At 48.7% G+C, this 12,392-nt stretch overlaps 1 protein-coding gene across 1 annotated transcript in view; it reads left to right on the top strand.

The window, feature by feature from the left end:
* Positions 1-12,392, top strand: part of INPP5D (inositol polyphosphate-5-phosphatase, 145kDa) — a 140,906-nt gene that overhangs the window by 75,087 nt on the left and 53,427 nt on the right. The window contains exon 6 of the mRNA XM_006893532.1: positions 9,411-9,498. Within this exon, the coding sequence (XP_006893594.1) occupies positions 9,411-9,498 (88 nt within the window). The remainder of the gene's footprint in view (positions 1-9,410; positions 9,499-12,392) is intronic.

The following is a 12,392-nucleotide window of genomic DNA, read 5'->3' as shown; positions in this document are numbered from 1 at the left end:
TGTACAAATCTCAATTTGTGCCTCAGTTCTCTCATTCTCAGGATATACTCCAAGTAGTGGAATAACCGGGTCATCTGGAATATCTATGTTCAGCTTTTTGAGGAAGCGCCATACTGCCTTCCAGAGTGGCTGTACCATTTTACAATCTCTGGGACAGTTCTTGTTGGTGGTACCACTGAGTTTGTTGTAACTCCCAGTGACGCTGCCCTCTGCACCATCTCCTCAGCCCCTGCTGAGTCTAAGCCACTGCTGTCACCTTGTGTCACTCCATCTCTTTGAGGGTCTTCCTCTCCTTCCCTGACCTTCTGCTTCACCAAGCCTGACGTCCTTCTCCAGGGACTGGCCCCTTCTGGTAAGGTTCCCAAAGTATATGAGATACAGTCTTCCCTTTGTGGCTTCCAAGAAACATTCTGTTGTTTGTTGTTGTTATGTGCCGTCGAGTCGTTTGTGACTCATAGCAACCCTATGTACAACAGCCCTAAACCCTGCTCTATCCTGTGCCAATCGCATTGCCGCTGACACACCCATCCCGATTATCCCAGTCACTGAATCAATCCACCTCATAGAGGGTCTTCCCCTCCTGCGCTGTCCCTCTACTCTACCCAGCATGGTGTCCCTCTCTAAAGACCTGTCTCTCCTTACAACATCTCCAAAGTATGTCAGACGAAGCCCCAGAATCCTTGTCTCCAAGGAGTAGCCTGGTTTAACCCTCTCTAGGGTGAATCTGTTTGTTTTCTTGGCAGTCCATGGTACATTCAATACTCTTCTCCAGCACCACAGCTCAAAGGCGTCAATTCTCCTTCTATCCTCCCTAGTCATTGTCCAACTCTCTAATGCATAACAAGTGATTGCAAAGACCATGGCCTGTATCAGGCGCACCTTAGTCTCCAGAGAGACACCTTTGCTCTTGAGTACTTTAGAGAGGTCCCTAACAGCAGACTTTCCCATCGCAATATGTTTTTTCATTTCCTGGCTAAGGGTTTGAAAACCCTAAGAAACATTCTAGTTGTACTTATTTCAAGAGAGATGGTGCCTCTTCTGGTGGTCCATGGTGTGTATTGTCAGAGTTCTTTGCTAATGTCTTCATTCAGGGGCATCAGTTTTCCTTCTTTGTTGTCCAACGTTTGCCGGCAAATAAGGCGATTGAAAAGATCATAACATTAGCTCCATGCGCATTATTCCTCGCAGTAACCTCCTTGACACTCTGAAGACGTTACTTTGCAGCATATCTGCCCTTGCGATGCATCGTTTGATGTCTTGGCTGTTACGTCCATGGATTTTCACGTTGGACCCAAGGAAGTCTGGAACTCTCAGAGCTGATGTTAAGGAGTTGTGCGGCCAACCCAAAGGCGTGGGGTTCAGCTGCTCCACAGGAGAAAGGTGGACGATCTCCTCGCGTGTGACTTACTGCTGAGAACCCGCAGAAAGGTCAGCTAGGAGGCAAGAAACCTAGGACAGTATCTCCAGTGAAAACACTGTCGACCTAGGATTGACTTAACCGGGATGCCATTCAAGAACACAGGCATATTTATATGAATTTTTTTTAATTCTCAAAAGTGTAAACGAGTGTCATACTGTTCTCCAAAAGAGACCCAGTACTTTTGTGCTACACATCTTCGTGATCTTAAAAATAAAAACCCGGCATCTGACTGAGAAGCTAACTGTGAGTACACCACGCTCCCAGAAGACAGAATAAGTAAGAAAACAAGCCGTAACCATCCAACTGCCTGGAGAGACCCAGAGTTTCCTAAATCACAGTGGACCCGAGGGGAAACCGGCACGACGGTGAGGGCTCCACTCCCTGCTGCTCAGTCCCGCACACCTCTTCCCAACTCCGCACTCGGCTTCCGAGGCTGCAAGTCTTAGAGGGAAGAGACTGGGCCCCTTCCTGCCTCGGAGCAGCTGGGGGCGTAAAACCACCAAGAGTCACAGGCACTTAACAACAACATATTATATAATGGTATAATGTACTAGAATAGTAATCTCCCCTGCTCTTTTTTATTATTATATTAGTTTATTTTAAAAAATTCAAATACATTGCTTTTCATACCAGATTCTTGCAATTTCCCTCACCCACCCCCCATCAAATTGTACAACCCCATGATTAATCTTCCCTGCTCTTGGCCCCTAAAGGAGTCCCAAGGAAGCCTCTGAATTTCCAACAGCAGCCTTGGTGGCACAGGCAAAAAGCCTTGGTGAAATGGCAGTTAAGCACTTGACGGCTAACCCCAAGGTCAGTGGTTCCAGCTCAACCAGCTGCTCCACTGGCGAAAGATGTGGCTGTCCAATTCCTTAAGGATTACAGCCGCAGAGCCCCTGCGGGGCAGTTCCACTGTGTCACTCAGGGCAACCCTGAGTCAGGATCAGCCCTCAGGCAGTGGGGTAAAACCTGAGACATCCCAGGAGCTGTGAGATGTTGCAGTGCACACACGTGACACTGCCTGAGAGCAGCTGCAGCGCTGTGGTGGAAGCGGTGAAAAGCACCGTGGACAAGCCTTAGAGGTGCCCTGGCCCCGGAGATGGGAGATCGTGGGGAAAGAGAGCCTGTTGTGATAGTAACTGAACAAAAACAACAACAAAAAATTTTAAAAGGCAAGCTCTGGTGGCCTAGTTGCAAGAAGCTGCACTGCAATCCCAGAGGTACACAGTTCAAATCCACCAGATGCTCTGCTGGAGAAGGATGGACAATTCCCTCCTGTACCAGTCAGATCTGACAGTACACACACACACAAAAAAGAATAAGACAAAAAAAGAAAGTAACTGAATAGCAAAGGAAAAATAACTTTACTTTGAAACAATCATTCCCAGAACAAAACAACACAAACACCAAAAGGTTGGAGCACTGTGAGTCCAGTGGTAGAATTCTCACTTACCATGGGGGAACCCTAAGTTTGACACTCCTCAAGGCCTGCCCCCATCCATCTGTCCGTGGAGGCTCATGCAGTGCTGTGATGCTGACCTTCTGACAAAGACTAGGAAGAAAGGCCTGGCAACCAGCTTCCCAAACTCAGTCCATGCCAGCCCTTTGGGTCACAACAGCTGGTCTGAAGCCAGTCATAAGAATGGCAGGGACACTGGGCACTGTTTTGTTCCATTGTGTGTATAGGTTAAAAACTCAAGGTCAACTGGTGACGGAATCCAAGCCCAGCCTCCTGTCATCGAGTCTGCCTCAACTCATAGAGACCCACGGGGCAGAGTCAAGCTGTCCCCATAAGTAAGATCTTCAAGGCCGTACAGCTGTACCCGAGCAGATGACCCACCTTTCTCCCAGGGACTGGCTGGTGAATTCAAGCCTCGAAACTTTTTCACAGCCCAGCACTGAGTTGCTGTGCCCACAGGATTTCTCTAGGTAGTGTACCAAAGGGGGAAAGCCCACATGTGCTAGGACTTCGAAGAGTGAACAGGAAACCAATTTTAAATGAGTGTGTGATTGTTCCAATTCATTAACTGGGGTAAGTAAAGCGTTTAGAGAAGTGGAAGATAGAACAATAAGAAGCATAAAGCAAAAAAAAAAATTTTAAAAAAAGAAGAAGCATAAAGCACCTTCTAATGAAATCCTGCCACTTGGGATGGAAACCACAGCCTGGAAAAATACCTATAAAACCTAAATTAAAGCATGTGTAAAGATATGTACCGACATATGAGATAGCAAACCAAACTCCACCCAGAAAAGTCGCCAAGGCCCAAAACACTCAGTGAAGAGAACTCACGTTCACAGGCAGCACCGGGGAGGCTGCGGATGCTGACGTCCTCGGTTGCCCTCCGCCCTCACTCACCCTGACCCTGTGCGCCAGGGGACGAGTCTACCTGGCCCTGGGCCGTGCTCACAGGCCTGGCTACGTCTGCTCCAGTGTCGCAGCCATGTACCAGTCCATGTCACCGGTCTTCCTCGTTTTCACTAACCAGGCGAGATGCACTTCTCCAGGTGCCGGTCCCTCCTGACTGCACAGCATCCTTCCTTCCAAAGTTCATGCTTAAAAGTGCAGATTCCAGACAGCCGACACCTCGTCTGCCCCGGAGCACAGGCCCCTTCACATAGTCACCGCCGCCGGTTCACACCCACCACCCCCAGCTCACCATGGATGATGACATCGCTGCGCTCGTGGTCGACAATGGCTCTGGCATGTGCAAGGCCGGCTTCGCGGGCGACGATGCCCCCCAGGCTGTCTTCCCCTCCATCGTGGGGCGCCCTCGGCACCAGGCCGTGATGGTGGGCATGGGCCAGAAGGACTCCTACGTGGGAGACGAAGCCCAGAGCAAGAGAGGCATCCTGACCCTCAAGTACCCCATCGAGCACGGCATTGTCACCAACTGGGACGACATGGAGAAGATCTGGCACCACACCTTCTACAACGAGCTGCGTGTGGCCCCCGAAGAGCACCCTGTGCTGCTGACAGAGGCCCCCCTGAACCCCAAGGCTAACCGGGAGAAGATGACCCAGATCATGTTCGAGACCTTCAACACCCCTGCCATGGACGTCGCCATCCAGGCCGTGCTGTCCCTGTATGCCTCTGGCCGAACCACTGGCATTGTGATGGATTCCGGCGATGGGGTCACCCACACTGTGCCCATCTATGAGGGGTACGCCCTCCCCCATGCCATCCTGCGTCTGGACCTGGCTGGCCGGGACCTGACGGACTACCTCATGAAGATCCTCACCGAGCGAGGCTACAGCTTCACCACCACGGCTGAGCGGGAAATTGTGCGTGACATCAAGGAGAAACTCTGTTACGTTGCCCTGGACTTCGAGCAGGAGATGGCCACGGCGGCTTCCTCTTCCTCCTTGGAGAAGAGCTACGAGCTGCCCGATGGGCAGGTCATCACCATCTGCAATGAGCGTTTCCGCTGCCCCGAGGCACTCTTCCAGCCCTCCTTCCTCGGCACGGAGTCTTGTGGCATCCATGAAACTACCTTCAACTCCATCATGAAGTGTGATGTTGACATCCGCAAGGACCTCTACGCCAACACAGTGCTGTCTGGCGGGACCACCGTGTACACAGGCATCGCCGACAGGATGCAGAAGGAGATCACAGCGCTGGCCCCCAGCACGATGAAGATCAAGATCATCGCTCGCCCTGAGCGCAAATACTCCGTGTGGATCGGCGGCTCCATCCTGGCCTCCCTGTCCACCTTCCAGCAGATGTGCATCAGCAAGCAGGAGTACGACGAGTCTTGGCCCCTCCAGCGTCCACCGCAAATGCTTCTAGGCGGACTGTTTAGTTGCGTTACACCCTTTCTTGATAAAAAAACCAAACTTGCGCAGAAAAAAAAAAACAAAGGATGAGAATTGGCATGGCTTTATTTGTTACTTTTTTGTTTCTTTTTTAAATTTTTAAATTTTTTTTTCTTTTGCGCTTGACTCAGGATTTAAAAACTGGAACGGTGAGGGTGACAGCAGTTGGTGTGGAGCAAGAATCCTCCCAGTTCTCCAATGTGGCCCAGGACTTTGATTGTACATTGTTCCTTTTTTTTTTAAATAGTCATTCCAAATAATCAACATGGCGATGTGACAGGAAACTCCTGCCTTTCCAGAAGCCTCTCCCTTCCCCTAAGCAGAAAAGCCCCATCCCTCACCCAGGTTTTTTTTTTTAAATCTTCCACCTTAATACTTGTTCTTTAGTTTTTGTTTTTCAATAGTCAGCCATTAGTGGCCCTACTTTTTTGGGGCCCTTGCCCTTTCCCTCAACTCTAGAAATATGAAGGCTTTTGGTCTCCCTGGGGTGGCTGAGATGTGGAGGCAGCCAGGGCTTTACCTGTACACTGACATGAGACCAGTTGAATAAAAGTGCACACCTTAAAAAGTGAAAAAAAAAAGTGCAGATTCCAGCCCGGCCAGTTCCTATTGTCAAGCACCGTCAAGACAGCTTAGACTCTCAGGGACACCACGTGGCAGAGGAGAGCTCGGGTCTCTGCCTGCCGTCGGTACAGCAGCTGATTGCTCCGTCTTGTCCCACTCACATCTATGTTGGGCTGGTGGGTTTAAACCACCAACCTTGAATTAGCTGAACAGCTGCCACTATGGCTCATTTGGTGTTAGAACTTTTAATTATGCAAATCTATTCATGAATATTGAAATCCAACATTATACCCATTAAAGAGGAGAAGACAAGAAAATAATAGAAAGACTGTGGGTATCACACCAAATGAGCTGCTTCCAGTGGTGGCCTCCGTGATTGGCAGTGGTTATCAGAATCTGGAATCTGGTTCCCTGCAGACTCCAGTTGAGAATAAAGAGGAAAAGCTATAGCAACAGCACTGTGAAGAGCAGCTTTGTTTATAGTAGCTCAGCTCTCCCGATCACCCAAATAGCTAGCAATCGATCTTGGCTCACTTACTGGGTAGAATATTTTGGAATCATCAGAAGGCTAAATATGTGAAAACATGAACAGTTTTTGATGAAATAATAATTGAAAATTGGGACTGAAAATTGTTGGCCCATCATGCTTCGAGGAATGTGGGGAAAACAGAGAAGATGAGAAGCGAAGAAAGACTCCTCATCACCACTGAGGGGAGAAGGTCAGGGGCCCAAAGTCCAGCTGATAAGACTGTTGTTGTGTCTGTTGAGTTGGTGGCTACCTCAAATGACAGCATGGAGTTCTCTACGTGGTCATTTCACTTGCTTCACATGCAAATGCCAGTTGGACAATGAGTAAGGAAGACCAGAGAAGATTTGATACCTGAGGATTACGATGTTGGCAAAGCAGACAGACCAAACCAGCCAAAACGCATGGCTGACTCCTGATGCCCCGTTGGGCTGCTGAGGCTCCAAGTCATTATGGGAGAGACTGTGCAACCTTCTCCCGAAGAGTGACCAGTGAACCGGTCAACCCTTACTGTTGGTAATGTCTTACCAAGTGCATATGGTGTGTTATGCCACCAAGACTCCTTAGTGAAGATCACTGGCTTCCAGAAGGGCAGACGAACCTGCCTTGGATGAAGTCCAAGCAGAGCGCCCTGTACAAACAAGGACAGTGGGACCTTGGCTCATATACTTCAGACATGTTGTCAGGAGGGCTAGTTCTTAACAAAGGACATCATGCTTGGGAAGGTAGAGGGTCAGCGAAGGTGAGAAGACCCTTCATGAGATGGATTGGCATATTAAGCTCAGGAGAGAGCACAAGGCTGGCACAGGACTGGGCAGGGTTTTATTCTGTTGTATGTGGTTGCATTCTGTTGTTTGTAGCATCACTAAGAAGGCTATCATTGCTGATGTCAGATGGATTATGCTGAAACAGAGAATACCAGAAGAATATCTGTTTGTGTTTTATTGACTGGGGAAAGGCTTTTGACTGTGTGGAGCACAATAAACTATGGGTAACATTGAGAAAGATGGGACTCTCAAGACACTTAATTACGTGCATATCAAACCTATACCTACTCCAGGATGCTGTTGTCTGAACAGAGCAAAGGAACACTGTATAGTTTAAATTCAAGAAAAGTGTGCAGCAGGGCTGTATCCTTTCTCCACACCTATTCAGTATGTATGCTGAGGAAGACATTCGAGAAGCTGGACTCTATGAAGAAGAACGTGACATCAGGATCTGAGGAAGACTCATCAATAAGCAATATTTATGCAAATGACACAATCTTGCTTAGCCAAAGTGAGAAGGGCTTGAAACACTTCCTGTGGAAGATCACAGACTACAGTCTTCAATGTAGATTACATCTTAACATGAAGAAAAAATGCTTACTATTGCATCAATAGGCAACATCATGATAGATAAAGATTGGAATTGTCAACAACTTCATTTTACTTGGATCCACAATCAACACCCTTTGTACCGGCAGTTAAGAGATCAAGAGATGGAAAGTGTGCATTCAGAGACCTCTCCAAAGTACTGAGGAGGAATAAAGCCAATTTGAAGACTAAAGTGTGCTTGATTCGGACTATTATGGTCTTTTCAGTCACTTGCTATGCATCTGAGAGCTGGACAGTGATTAAGGACGGCAAAAGAAGAACCAATGCCTTTGAGTTATGGTGTTGGAGAAGAGTACTAAGTGTCCCATGGATGGCCAAAAGAACAAACAGGTTCGTCTTGGAGAAGGTGCAGCCAGAATACTTCTTGGAGGCAAGCATGGAGAAGCTTTGTCTCACGTACTCTGGACATGTTGCTAGGAGAGCTCGCTCCTTGGAGAGGAACATCACACTTGGGAAGCTCGAGGGTTGGCAAAGGAGAGGACGACCCTCAACCAAGTGCATCGACACAATGGCTGCAGCAACGAGCTTGAGAGTGTTGGAGATTATGTGAATGACAAGATAGGAGGGTTCAAGTTTGTCATTCATGGGGTTGCTATGAGTTATACTCGACTCAATGGCACCTAACAGCAACAGCATCCCTTGAAAAGGGAGGCTGGTGGCATAGTGGTAAAAAGCTGCTCCGCAATCTCAAAGGCATGTAGTTCAAATCCACCAACTGCTCCGCAGAGGATGGGCAGTCTCCTGTGTGATTTACTGCCTCTGAAAATCTGCTGGAGCCTCAGCTAGGAGTCAGTTCTGACTCGATGGCACACAACAACAATACAATTGCTTGGAAAGAGACACTGTGCTTGGAAAGGTGGAGGGTGCATGAAAGACCCTCAGTGAACTGGGTTGACACAGTTCCTGTAACGGGACTAAAGCGTGTCCGAGCCGATGGGCTGGCACAGGACAGGGCGAGGCTCAGATCTGTTCACACAGCTGCCGAGTCGTGCTGGACTCACAGCGCCTAACAACAGCAGCGTCACTGTGCGTGTCTACAAGAGCCGGTTAGGAGGTCTTTCTCCTTGGGAGCTGCTGTGGGTTCAAATTGCCCATGTTTTGGTTCACAGCTGAGTACTCAGCCATGTCTGTGGTGGAAATGTGCCCCAACATCTGCAGACCACCATCTCCAGGAAGTATGTGAAGATGCGAGACCAACCTCAGCCAGGCTTGTGGGGTGGGGGGTGGGATTGAACCAGGAATCCCAGCCAGGCTTGTGGGGTCGTGGGGGGTGGGAGAGAACCAGGAATGCCGGCCAGGTTTGTGGGGTCATGGGGGGTGGGACAGAACCAGGAATGCCGGCCAGGCTTATGGGATGGGGTTGGGAAAGAACCAGGAATTTGCATCTTTAATTTAAGGGGCAGAGGGATCACTTAGAAGCACTATAGATTGGAGGCCTTGGGATGACTCAGTCATTTCCAGGAACAGTCTGTGACTTTGAATTCCAGATGTCCTCAAGCTCAGTGATTTCTGAACACCAAGCTGGCCCTGGGCGATCCGGTTCTGCATGGATGGGGAGCTTGGGACATGGCAGAGGCAACAAGAGACCTGGGTTCTTGCCCGGGCTTGTCCTTGAGGGAGGGGTGTCTGTTCTGTCCAGGAGAGGCGTGAGCCTGCCGCCTGAGAAGCATCTACGGGGTCCCAATAACTCTTGTCCTTTCCTTGTCCCCAGCGAGGTCACCCGGACCCTTCCCTCTCTGGAGTCTCTGCAGCGGCTCTTCGACCAGCAGCTGTCCCCTGGCCTTCGCACACGTGCTCAGGTAAAGGGTCCAGGGGTTGGAGCAGGGGGGGTGACACTGGGCCAGGGACAGAGTGTGTGTGGGGTGCTGTACCTGTGTTCTCAGGGAGGATACTTACCTCGTCTGACTTCTGCTGAAGAGCATTTAGTTGCTGACCAACAGGTTGTTGGTTCAGAGCCACCAGTGTGCTGAAGGTGAAGGTCGCAGGAGTCCTCGAAGCCCTCTGGGGCGATTCCACCCTACCCACAGGGTCACCATGAGCTGGAATACACTTGATAGTTAGGTTATTTTGGTTTGTTGTTTTATTTTTAATTTATGTTGAGGAATAAAGACTTCAAATTGTGGGCCCACTAGCCAACCTATTGAGTGTCAGCTAAGGAGAGAAAACGGGGCTTTTCTTCATTGTTTCTCATCAAAGGAAGGCAAACACAGGTGCCTAAATTCTTCCTGATGCTGCCTCTTGGCCCAGGAATAATGAGGTGAAAGGAGGACCCTACATCTCAGGTCATATAGGGTGCAGTGGGCTGTGGCCGAGTTGTTCATTGAAGATGTCATCATAGCAAAGTAAACCCATCAAAGCTACCATCATCAAGTCCTTTCCAGCTCACAGACACCCCAAAGGACCCTGTAGGACCCTGTAGGATCCTGAAGGAGGGGGTAGAATGCCCCAGAGGGGATCCCAGGCTGTAAATCCTTATGGAAGAAGATTGTCTAATTTTTCACTCATGGAACAGTGGGGAAGTTTGAACCATTGACCTTTGGATTAGCAGCTGGATTCTTTAAGCATGACATCACCAGGGCTTCTTTAGCAGAGCAAAAGATAAGTGCAAGCACTGTCCTGGGAGAACCTTCTCAAACAGATGAGAGACTAAGGATGATTTTAAAAAAACCAAACCCTCCTAAAAATAATGGAGTCAAAACAACTCAGTTCTTAAAAGCGAGAGAGGCTGTAAATTGACAGTTTGCAAAAGAGAAAACAGAAAAGGCTGCTATTATAGGAGAAGGTGTTCTGCTTTCCCTCCCTGCTATCCAGAAAATGGCAAGAAAAAAGCTCTTTTTACCTCTTAGACTGGCCAAGGGCGCTGAAGTCAGGTTTGGCAGGGGTTCCGGGAAGCAGGGGCCCCTCGAGGGAACGGGAATGCTGGCAGGAGGGAAATGTGTTTTCTGAGAGGCGGTGTAGCCATTTGTGTGGAAGTAGTAAATGTGTGTGTATCCTCACAAGAGCAATTTGACGCTAGGCTGCGATTGCAGGGAATTCACAGACATACTCAGGGGTGTTCAAAATATACTGTTTGTAGCTTTTTGTGTAAAAGCTGGAGGAAACTTTGGAAATCCTGTCGAGAGATGGTAAAAGTGTAGTGCAGAGTTCTGCTCTTCCGGGACATGTACAAATAGAGAATATCCCCCAGACACACTGCGTAGAGGAAAAAGTCTCTTACAGAACAGTTTCTAAACTATGATGTGTGTCCAGTTATCAAAATGCCAGCGGAGGATGTCTCCCCCAAGAATCACTCCAGTCCCCATGAGAGAGGGGATGAAACTTCAGGGTGGGGGTAGGGCTGAGGTGGACGTCACATGTGGTCCGATTGTTTGAGGGGTGTTTCTTTTTTTACTGAAAAAAAGTATTTGTTTTCTGATTATGCAATTTAAAAAATATTAATCAGAGAAAAAGTTCCTTTCTTCCCCAGAAGTGAATGATGGGGTAAATTTCCAGGAGGGTAGAAGCAAATCTAGACAAAACAAGGACACCTTCCAGACACTAGAATGACTTACATTTGAATGTAGGAAAGCGTGGGTTACAAGAAAAAGCCATCTGTGGAGATGCGGCAGCCGCTCACAGTGAGCATGGTGCCCAGCAGAGGCAAACGCTGACCGCCGGACGATGGTGGTGATGGTGGTGCTGCTGCGGGTAGCAGCTGCCGGTGGTAGTGGCTGGGGACAATGATAGTCATGGGAGTGGGAGTGGTGACAGTGGAAGTCGTAATTGGACTGGTGATGCTGACGGTCTTATGAATGGCTCAGGGACGTGGTGGCAGTGGGGATGGTAATAGATGTGGTAGTGGTGGTGATGGAAGGATAATGATGATGGCAGTGACAAGTGACATGGTGGTGGTTATGGAAGTGGTCGTGGTGATGGTGGAAGTGATAGTGATGGGGCGATGGTGATGATGGTGGTGCTCCTGAAGACGGTAGGAGTGATGGTGGTAATGGTGATGGTGGTGGTGATGGTAGTGGTGATGATGATGATGGGGGTGGGGGTGGTCCCACAGATGGTGGAGATGATAACAGTAATGAAGTTAATAGTAGTGATCATGACGATGATGATGTTATTGATCCCGTGGGTGGAGGTGATGGAAACAGTGATGATGTAATGGAAGTGGTGATGATGGTGATGGTGGAGGTGATGGTAACAGTGATGATGTTAATGGAAGTGATGATGGTGATGATGATGATGGTGGTGATGATGATGCTGTTATTGGTCCCATGGGTGGAGGTAATGGTAACAGTGATGATGTAATGGAAGTGATGATGATGATGGTGGTGGTGGTGATGATGATGGTGGTGGTGGTGATGATGTTATTGGTCCCATGGATGGAGGTGATGGTAACAGTGATGATGTAATGGAAGTGGTGATGATGATGGTGGTGGTGATGATGATGATGTTATTGGCCCCATGGGTGGAGGTGATGGAAACAGTGATGATGTAATGGAAGTGGTGATGATGATGGTGGTGGTGGTGATGATGATGGTGGTGGAGGTGATGGTAACAGTGATGATGTAATGGAAGTGGTGATGATGATGGTGGTGGTGATGATGGTGATGATGATGGTGGTGGTGATGATGATGTTATTGGCCCCATGGGTGGAGGTGATGGTAACAGTGATGATGTAATGGAAGTGATGATGGTGATGATG

Source organism: Elephantulus edwardii, unplaced genomic scaffold (genome assembly GCF_000299155.1).
Source record: "Elephantulus edwardii isolate Elephantulus edwardi_28Jun2011 unplaced genomic scaffold, EleEdw1.0 scaffold00127, whole genome shotgun sequence".
In the NCBI taxonomy this organism is placed as follows: Eukaryota; Metazoa; Chordata; class Mammalia; order Macroscelidea; family Macroscelididae; genus Elephantulus; species Elephantulus edwardii.
The sequence above is the reverse complement of the archived record's forward strand: the minus strand, read 5'-3'. Positions and strand labels throughout refer to the sequence as shown.